At 43.2% G+C, this 10,205-nt stretch overlaps 1 protein-coding gene across 1 annotated transcript in view; it reads left to right on the top strand.

Moving 5' to 3' along the window:
* LOC121544256 (ALK and LTK ligand 2-like) overlaps positions 1 to 8,661 on the top strand; it is a 22,533-nt gene extending 13,872 nt beyond the window's left edge. The window contains exons 5-6 of the mRNA XM_041854170.2: positions 6,138 to 6,211; positions 7,347 to 8,661. Coding sequence (XP_041710104.1) covers positions 6,138 to 6,202 — 65 coding nt within the window. The 3' untranslated portion in view covers positions 6,203 to 6,211; positions 7,347 to 8,661. The remainder of the gene's footprint in view (positions 1 to 6,137; positions 6,212 to 7,346) is intronic.
* The last annotated feature ends 1,544 nt before the right edge of the window (positions 8,662 to 10,205 follow it).

Below are 10,205 nucleotides of genomic sequence, written 5' to 3'. Positions count from 1 at the left end.
CCTGACAGCTTGAGAAGATCTGCAGAGAAGAATGGGAGAAACTCCCCAAATACCGGTGTGCCAAGCTTGTAACGTCATACCCAAGAACACTCAAGGCTGTAATCACTGCCAAAGGTGCTTCGACAAAGTACTGAGTAAACAGTCTGAATACTTATGTTAATGTGGTATTTCAGTTTTTGTATTTGCAATACTTTTTGCAAAAGTTTCTACAAAGTTTCTGCAAAAGTTTTTGCTTTGTCATTATGGGGTTTTGTGTGTAGATTGATTAGGAAAAATAACGATTTAATACATTTTAGAATAAGGCTGTAACGCAACAAAATGTGGAAAAGGTCAAGGGGTCTGAACACTGTAAATGATAGAATAACACAATTTTACCAAGATAGAGTCAGTATACATCATCAAAAACGTAAATAAATGTATTATGATCATTGTGGTCCTCTGTAGCTCAATTGGTAGAGCATGGCGCTTGTAACACCAGGGTAGTGGGTTCGATCCCCGGGACCACCCATACGTAAAAATGTATGCGCACATGACTGTAAGTCGCTTTGGATAAAAGCGTCTGCTAAATGGCATATTATATTATTATATCATCAAGCGAATTACTGTCATCACTAATTTATTCCACATTTTGTTGTGTTACAGCCTGAATTCAAAATTGATTTTTTTTCTCACCCATCTACACACAATAATGAAATAAAACCCCATAATGACAAAGTGAAAAATAGTTTACATATTGTTTGCTAATTTATTGAATATGAAATACAGAAATATCTCATTTAAAAAAAGTTTTCACACCCCTGAGTATTAACACCCCTGGAGTAGTGGCCTGAGGGAACACACTAAGTGTATTCGGTAAAGTGTTATGAAATGTGAATTCATGTAATATTTTTAATTGTGTATAACTGCCTTAATGTTGCTGGACCCCAGGAAGAGTAGCTGCTGCCTTGGCAGGAACTAATGGGTATCCATAGAAAAGACATGTCACCTACGTTAAGAGACGGGTCGAACCAAGTTGCAGCTTGAAAGGCGTACATGTTTATTAACTAATAAACACACGACACAGTAACCAAAATAACAAACTTAACGGTGACCGTCCAAAGGGCTAACACACAAGCCTAAACAGGAACACAACAAAATCCCACAACACAGGCAGGAAAACTGGCTGCCTAAGTATGATCCCCAATCAGAGACAACGAGCGACAGCTGCCTCTGATTGGGAACCACACCCGGCCAAACATAGAAATACAAACCTAGAATATTCACACCCTGACCAAACTAGCTGGAGTTATATAGGCCAGGGCGTGACAATACATGTTACACGCGTGAGTCTTTCTGGGTAAGTCTCTAAGAGCTTTGCTCACCTGGACTGTACAATATTTGCACATTATTCTTTTTAAAATTCTTCAAGCTATGTCAAGGTGGTTGTTGATCATTGTTAGACAGCCATTTTCAAGTCTTGCCATAGATTTCCAAGCCTATTTAAGTCAAAACTGCAACTAGGCCACTCAGGAACATTCAATGTCGTCTCGGTAAGCAACTCCAGCGTATATTTGGCCCTGCGTTTTAGGTTATTGTCCTGCTGAAAGGTGAATGTCTCCCAGTGTCTGTTTGAAAGCAGACTGAACTAGGTTTTCCTCTAGAATGTTGCCTGTGCGTAGCTCTATTCCGTTTCTTATTATCCTAAAAAACTCCCTAGTCCTTGCCGATGACAAGCATACCCATAAGATGATGCAGCCACCACCATGCTTGAAAATATGAAGAGTGGTACTCGATGATGTGCCGTGTTGGATTTGCCCCAAACATAGTGATTTGTATTCAGGACATAAAGTTAATTTCTTTGCCACATTTTTTGCAGTATTAATTTAGTGCCTTATTGCAAACAGGATGCATGTTTTGGAATACTTTTATTCTGTACAGGCTTCCTTCTTTTCACTCTATCATTTAGGTTAGTATTGTAGAGTAACTACAATGTTGTTGATCCATCCTCAGTTTTCTACTATCACAGCCATTAAACTCTGTAACTGTTTTTACGTCACCATTAGCCTCATGGTGAAATCCCTGAGCGGTTTCCTTCCTCTCCGGGAACTGAGTTAGGAAGGGCGCCTGTATCTTTGTAGTGACTGGGTGTATTGATTCACCAACCAATTAATAACTTCACCATGCTCAAAGGAATATTCAATGTCTGTTTATTTAATTTTTTTACCCATCTACCAATAGGTGCCCTTATTTGCGAGGCATTGGAAAACCTCCCTGGTCTTTGTGGTTGAATCTGTGTATGAAATTCACTACTCGACTGAGGGACCTTACAAATAATTGTATGTGTGGGGTACAGAGATGAGCTAGTCATTCAAAAATCATGTTAAAGACCATTATTGCACACAGAGTGAGTCCATGCAACTTATTATGTGACTTGTTAAGCACATTTTTACTCCTGAACTTATTTAGGCTTGCCATAACAAAGGGGTTGAATACTTATTGACCAAGGCATTTCAGCTTTTCATTTTTAATTCATTTGTAAAAATATCTAAAAACATAATTCCGCTTTGACATTATGGGGTATTGTGTGTAGGCCAGTGATACAAAATCGTATTTTAATCCATTTTAAATTCAGGCTGTAACCCAACAAAATGTGGAAAAAGTCAAGGGGTGTGAATACTTTGTGATGGCACTGTACTTTAAGATTTGTTTTTTTGCTGGCTAGACTAGCCAAGATCATACTTAGAGGGAGATGGCAAAGATGTGTTCTGATTGGTCTGTATTTGATCAGGCCTGTGATTGGATTGCAGAAAGGAAACGTTTAGCGTCAAGTTGAAATGGGTTTATGCAGATAGAACTTTCTAGTTTTGTCTTTTTTTTTCACTTAAAATTAAATTTTTCAAAAACCAATCTACCCAGACATATGAAGAACCATCTAAGATCAATTATACTGTATGTGACTAATTCATTTATGTCAGATAGAACCTTATAGTCCAAATGAAACGAACACCCCCACCTCTCTGTCATGGTTTAAACCATGTAGCTGCACTTGTCATCCGGGGACAGTCCCATATTTCCCTTTTCAGGTGTCTTCACTTCACTTCTTTACTTCACTTCTTCACAAGACATTGTGAGATCCAGATTACCAAGACATTCTTTCTGCCTGCCCCCTCCTCTCTCTCCCTCACCTGCTCTTTCTCTTTGCTAATGTGAGTGTGTGTTCAGTCTTCGGTCTGTTGCCTGTAGAATATCCTAGCCTATTCATTGATGATAGGCCCTGCTTTACTGAGGTTGCGAGACATTGCAAGCCAAGAAATTGCGAGATACAGCATTCCATTGCGAGATACAGCTTTTTGATTGCTGATAGATGGGCCTAGTGAACAGTTCTGACTGTCTGTCTGGTGGCTGACCTGCCTATACTGATAGATGGGCCTAGTGCACAGTTCTGACTGTCTGTCTGGTGGCTGACCTGCCTATACTGATAGATGGGCCTAGTGCACAGTTCTGACTGTCTGTCTGGTGGCTGACCTGCCTATACTGATAGATGGGCCTAGTGCACAGTTCTGACTGTCTGTCTGGTGGCTGACCTGCCTATACTGATAGATGGGCCTAGTGAACAGTTCTGACTGTCTGTCTGGTGGCTGACCTGCCTATACTGATAGATGGGCCTAGTGCACAGTTCTGACTGTCTGTCTGGTGGCTGACCTGCCTATACTGATAGATGGGCCTAGTGAACAGTTCTGACTGTCTGTCTGGTGGCTGACCTGCCTATACTGATAGATGGGCCTAGTGCACAGTTCTGACTGTCTGTCTGGTGGCTGACCTGCCTATACTGATAGATGGGCCTAGTGAACAGTTCTGACTGTCTGTCTGGTGGCTGACCTGCCTATACTGATAGATGGGCCTAGTGAACAGTTCTGACTGTCTGTCTGGTGGCTGACCTGCCTATACTGATAGATGGGCCTAGTGCACAGTTCTGACTGTCTGTCTGGTGGCTGACCTGCCTATACTGATAGATGGGCCTAGTGAACAGTTCTGACTGTCTGTCTGGTGGCTGACCTGCCTATACTGATATATGGGCCTAGTGCACAGTTCTGACTGTCTGTCTGGTGGCTGACCTGCCTATACTGATAGATGGGCCTAGTGAACAGTTCTGACTGTCTGTCTGGTGGCTGACCTGCCTATACTGATAGATGGGCCTAGTGCACAGTTCTGACTGTCTGTCTGGTGGCTGACCTGCCTATACTGATAGATGGGCCTAGTGAACAGTTCTGACTGTCTGTCTGGTGGCTGACCTGCCTATACTGATAGATGGGCCTAGTGAACAGTTCTGACTGTCTGTCTGGTGGCTGACCTGCCTATACTGATAGATGGGCCGAACAGTTCTGACTGTCTGTCTGGTGGCTGACCTGCCTGTACTGATAGATGGGCCTAGTGCACAGTTCTGACTGTCTGTCTGGTGGCTGACCTGCCTATACTGATAGATTGGCCTAGTGAACAGTTCTGACTGTCTGTCTGGTGGCTGACCTGCCTATACTGATAGATGGGCCTAGTGAACAGTTCTGACTGTCTGTCTGGTGGCTGACCTGCCTATACTGATAGATGGGCCTAGTGAACAGTTCTGACTGTCTGTCTGGTGGCTGACCTGCCTATACTGATAGATGGGCCTAGTGAACAGTTCTGACTGTCTGTCTGGTGGCTGACCTGCCTATACTGATAGATGGGCCTAGTGAACAGTTCTGACTGTCTGTCTGGTGGCTGACCTGCCTATACTGATAGATGGGCCTAGTGAACAGTTTTGACTATCTGTCTGGTGGCTGACCTGCCTATACTGATAGATGGGCCTAGTGAACAGTTCTGACTGTCTGTCTGGTGGCTGACCTGCCTATACTGATAGATGGGCCTAGTGAACAGTTCTGACTGTCTGTCTGGTGGCTGACCTGCCTATACTGATAGATGGGCCTAGTGAACAGTTCTGACTGTCTGTCTGGTGGCTGACCTGCCTATACTGATAGATGGGCCGAACAGTTCTGACTGTCTGTCTGGTGGCTGACCTGCCTGTACTGATAGATGGGCCTAGTGCACAGTTCTGACTGTCTGTCTGGTGGCTGACCTGCCTATACTGATAGATGGGCCTAGTGAACAGTTCTGACTGTCTGTCTGGTGGCTGACCTGCCTATACTGTGCCGCTCCCCTCTCACTCTGTCCCTCGCTAGCTCGCTATGAAATATGTAAGTGTTTGTGTTCTCGGAAGTACGGCAACTAATCAGTCTCTTCCGTTCCAAAAATACTGAATCTTAGGAGTCGAGGAGTCGATGAGTTGACAATGAGATTCGACATGCAAGGGAATCAATTATTTTGTTGTCGACTCTCCACCATTACGTCATCGTCGTTAACAGTTGGGAAAATGTCAGAGAAAGGCCAGAGACAGCAGAGAAGTCACGTATGGTGGCGATACTTTGAGAAGTTAAATGAGAAGGAAATGCAGACTTTGTGAGGTGGAATTGAGGTACCGTAACGGTAGTACAGGTGCAAGGTTCACCATCTGAAAGGGACAAACGGTGAGACCCAAACCGTTGCTGGCAGCAGCGCAGCTGCATTGTGAATTCAAATGGAATGTTATGAATTTCTCCTATCGTTTTAATGAAAATTGGGCCACAAAAATAAACATTTTGCAATGGCCATCTCAGTCTCTGGACTTCAAACCCATTGACAACCTGTGCTTTGAATTGTAGAGGGCAGTCCATAAGCGTAGACGAAGGATATCAAGGATCTGGAAAGATTCTGCATGGAGGAATGGTGTAAGATCTCTCCCAATGTGTTCTCTAACTCATAAAACAATTTAGAAAAAGGCTCAGTGCTGTTATCCTCGCTAGGTAAGGTATTGAAAACAGGGTTGCCAATATTTTTTACCCCTACCTTTAAAAAAAATGATGTATTTCTTGTTAAACAAAATCTCTTTCTCTGAGCAATTGTATTAGTATAAATTTTTTTTCAAATTTTTGGGATCAATATAGCTCAGTATTTGAATTATTACAGTCATTATTGTTAATCTTTATTATTCTAAATGATAACAATGATGCATTCCAGCATTTTGTCAGTTTTTCAAAACATTGTTATTGTTGTTTGTAGACTGACCTGTTGTGTGTGTTGTGTTTCAGACTATAAGAGGTGCGCCCGTCTTCTCACCCGACTAGCAGGCAGTCAGAGATGTACAGAGAGGTAGAATACCCTGGTAAGACTATGGAATATCATCTACATTTCTCTCTCTATTTCTCTCTCTCTCCCTCCCCTTTCTCTCTGTCTCTGCCAGTGTTAGAGCGGTAGAGAGTATATAATGAATCTCACCCTCTTCCCCTTCGCTCTCCCTCCTTCCCTCTCACCATCTTCCCCTCCCTTTCCCTCCCTCTCTCCATCCTTCCCTCTTTCTGTCTCTCCCTCTCTCTCCATCCTTCCCTCTCTCTCCCTCTTTCCCTCTTTCTGTCTCTCCCTCTCTTTCTCCCTCCTTCCCTCTCTCTCCCTCCTTCCCTCTTTCTGTCTATCCCTCTCTCTCTCCCTCCTTCCCTCTCTCTCCCTCCTTCCCTCTCTCTCCCGCCTTCCCTCTCTCTCTTCTTCCTTCCCTCTTTCTGTCTCTCCCTCTCTCTCTACCAGTGTTACAAGGGTAGAGAGTTTATAATGAGTATCTTTATAGCAGATAAATCAGCATGTGTGTCCTCCTGCAGGGGTGGGCTCCATGGCAGTAAAATTCAGTGGTGTAATTCAATAACAATTTGCAGGTCTTTAAATTCCAGTGTCAGACTGCAGCCGTTGATTTAATGTTGTCGTAAAACATCAGGAGAATATCAGAAAGATATTAAAGTGGACAAAACAGAATGATGTTTTTCGAATGTAGATATGACTCATGTGAAACAGGGGATCTCTCTCTGTCTCTCCACTTTCTTTCTCTCTCGCTCTCACTGTCTGCCTTGATTCTGCTCATCTCTCTCTCTCTCTCTCTCTCTCGCTCTCTCTCTCTCTCTCTCTCTCTCTCTCTCTCTCTCTCTCTCTCTCTCTCTCTCTCTCTCTCTCTCTCTCTCTCTCTCTCTCTCTCTCTCTCTCTCTCTCTCTCTCTCTCTCTCTCTCTCTCTCTCTCTCTCAGATATATCGTTAGTCTGTCATGTCTCTATATGTTATTAATACCACTCTCAGACCACCTTCTCTTTCAAGGAATTCCACATGCAGCCATGTACAAAGTTCACTAAATCTCTCTCTCTCTCTCTCTCTCTCTCTCTCTCTCTCTCTCTCTCTCTCTCTCTCTCTCTCTCTCTCTCTCTCTCTCTCTCTCTCTCTCTCTCTCTCTCTCTCTCTCTCTCTCTCTCTCTCTCTCTCAGAGCCCATAAAAGAGAGAAGTGCCTTGGAAAGCGCAACAGGGAATTGAGATGAACTGAGAGATGGCTGTCTATTTGTGTCATGGAGATTGTTGGTTATATGTTCGCTCCACAGACTGCCACTGTTTGCAGAGAGCTTACACGTACTCTACTCTACATTCTAAATGGTGAAAATGAAGATGATAGTTCTACTGCCAAAAACCATGACGACACAACACGTGGATGCTAGTTTACGACACTTGGATTATATATTCAAAACGACATGCCACTCTGTGGAACTGCTTCAATGGTCATCGACATGCCTTCACGTTTTTAATTTTATTTTTATTTTTTCATCAATTTGCTTTGGACTTTGGTTGGACTATGGTTGGAGGTTGGACGGTGTATCTGAGCTGTGGTTGTTGTATGTTGTGGGCAGTGGTTGCAGACAGAACTATAGACAGTAGTCTCGATAATATCTTCAGCTACATTCCACAAAAGTGAACTAATCTCTGATAGAATGACTGACTGGTAGCCTGGTGGTAATCTCTGATAGAATGACTGACTGGTAGCCTGGTTGTAATCTAATCCCTGATAGAATGACTGACTGGTAGCCTGGTGGTAATCTAATCCCTGATAGAATGACTGACTGGTAGCCTGGTGGTAATCTAATCCCTGATAGAATGACTGACTGGTAGCCTGGTGGTAATCTAATCCCTGATAGAATGACTGACTGGTAGCCTGGTGGTAATCTAATCCCTGATAGAATGACTGACTGGTAGCCTGGTGGTAATCCCTGATAGAATGACTGACTGGTAGCCTGGTGGTAATCTAATCCCTGATAGAATGACTGACTGGTAGCCTGGTGGTAATCTAATCCCTGATAGAATGACTGCAGCAGGTAAACTCCACCATTTTGGACATTACGGACACTGCATTAATTCAATTCTGGTAACGTTCCCCAAATTCCTGGTTGGAAGATTGCTGGAACAAGCAGGAAATCTGCGATTCATCCAACCAGTTACCAGAATTTTGCAACCCCAATGAGGACCAATCAGAATTCACTGCCTATTCTCTAAATAGTGCACTACTGACTAAACCTACTGCATGTGGCTCTGGTGCAAAGTAGAGAATAGGGTGTAATTTGGGACTCAAATCAGTTCGCAACTTAGTCTCTTGAAATAATCCTAAAGAAGCGATCATGGCCACCACAGCTCACACCCTGAGAGAGAAACCAACTGTCTGAACATGAATGTGTCACATGTCATATTATACTATATATATTTATATATTCAACCAATTGTCTCTTTGCACATTGTGTGTATAGCTACCCTCTAGTGTGCACTATGTAAGTATTGTAAATACTAAATATATATGAAACATATATATATATATATATATATATATATATATATATATATATATATATATATATATGAATGTGTTTGGTAAATAACATTAAGTAGTTCGACCATGATTACTATTTTAGTGAAATATATTTACGTGCAATATATGCTGAGACTCGTACTTCGAGAGGTGTGTGTGTGTGTGTGTGGATGAGGGGGTAGTGTGACCCTTTCTCAGCATAATGTTGTCACAGAAACTCATCAAAGTGAAACCACACACACACACACACACAGAGTAAACCACCAGTACTGTTAGTGTTGGCAGACTGCTATACAAGGCAGAGAGGGAAGTTGCTCAAAACAAAGGATTATTTTTCTGTCCTGCCTGTTTGCCTGGGTCTGAGAAGAGAGACGTGACCCCAAGGTTTATTATATCTGACAGTTAGTTGACCTTTTACTTACTACACCTCCTTCCCTCCTTCCTTCCTTCCCTCCTTCCTTCCTCCTTCCTTCCTTCCCTCCTTCCTTCCCTCTTTCCCTCCTCCCTCTCTCTTTTTTAAGGGTTTACAGGGGGACTGTGGTGTTAGTGAAGATGTCTCAATAAAGAACACAGAGAGTCATGTCTCTCTCTCTGTCCAGTGACACTTTCTCCTGTTTCTGATTTGATGACGGATTGACAAAGGGGTGGAGAAGGAGGCTGTGTTAAGCTACGCGCCCAGGCACGCTGGTAACAATCAGAAAACACTCAGACTTCAATACAAACATACAATTATCCTCTCACACCCCAAATCTTTTCTACAATATAACCTGTCACACACACACAAACACACACAGTCTCTGACACATCAAAGGGCATCGCGTGTGAGGGGAGGAGGCCGCCAAGAACGAGAGAGAAGAGAGAGTGAAAGAGAGGGGGAGTGAGTGGGAGAGAAACGACTCGTTGAAAAATCTGTCGATGTGCCCTTGAGCAAGGCACTTAACCTTAATTGCTCCTGTAAGTCACTCTGGATAAGAGCGTCTGCTAATTAACTAAAATGTAAATGTAATGTAAATGAGGCCTAGGAGAAGTGTGAACCGTTAACCTGGGGGGTGAAGTCTCGACTGGCCCTCTCATACATTCACAGTAGACGCCTCTTGTTCCCTGTTTCTCTATTGTATTTATCTTTTGATCACAAAATCTGACTTTTTCATTAAATGTCTACAGAGCATTAGGGTGGCCCACCCTTGGCCTTTACACTGTACCATCACATCTCAGGGAAAGAATCCAGGAACACACACACACACGTAGATGTTATGTTTCCATAGATACTAATGGATTGCGAAGGCACCTTATCACACTAGAACTGTCTATGTCTACAGCGTGGGCTGATTCCTGGCTATCAACATCGGCTCATGTTGCCTCAGCGTGTGCTTGTTTTTGTGGGTGAGCACGCTCTTGTCACTGAAGGGAACTCCCACAAGCTGCAGTGCCAAAACTGCAGCAGAGCTGGTCTGACGGTAGGGCTGGGTTTGTGCCAAAGCTAACACACACACGTAG

Source organism: Coregonus clupeaformis, unplaced genomic scaffold, assembly GCF_020615455.1.
Source record: "Coregonus clupeaformis isolate EN_2021a unplaced genomic scaffold, ASM2061545v1 scaf0032, whole genome shotgun sequence".
NCBI lineage: Eukaryota > Metazoa > Chordata > Actinopteri > Salmoniformes > Salmonidae > Coregonus > Coregonus clupeaformis.
The sequence above is the reverse complement of the archived record's forward strand: the minus strand, read 5'-3'. Positions and strand labels throughout refer to the sequence as shown.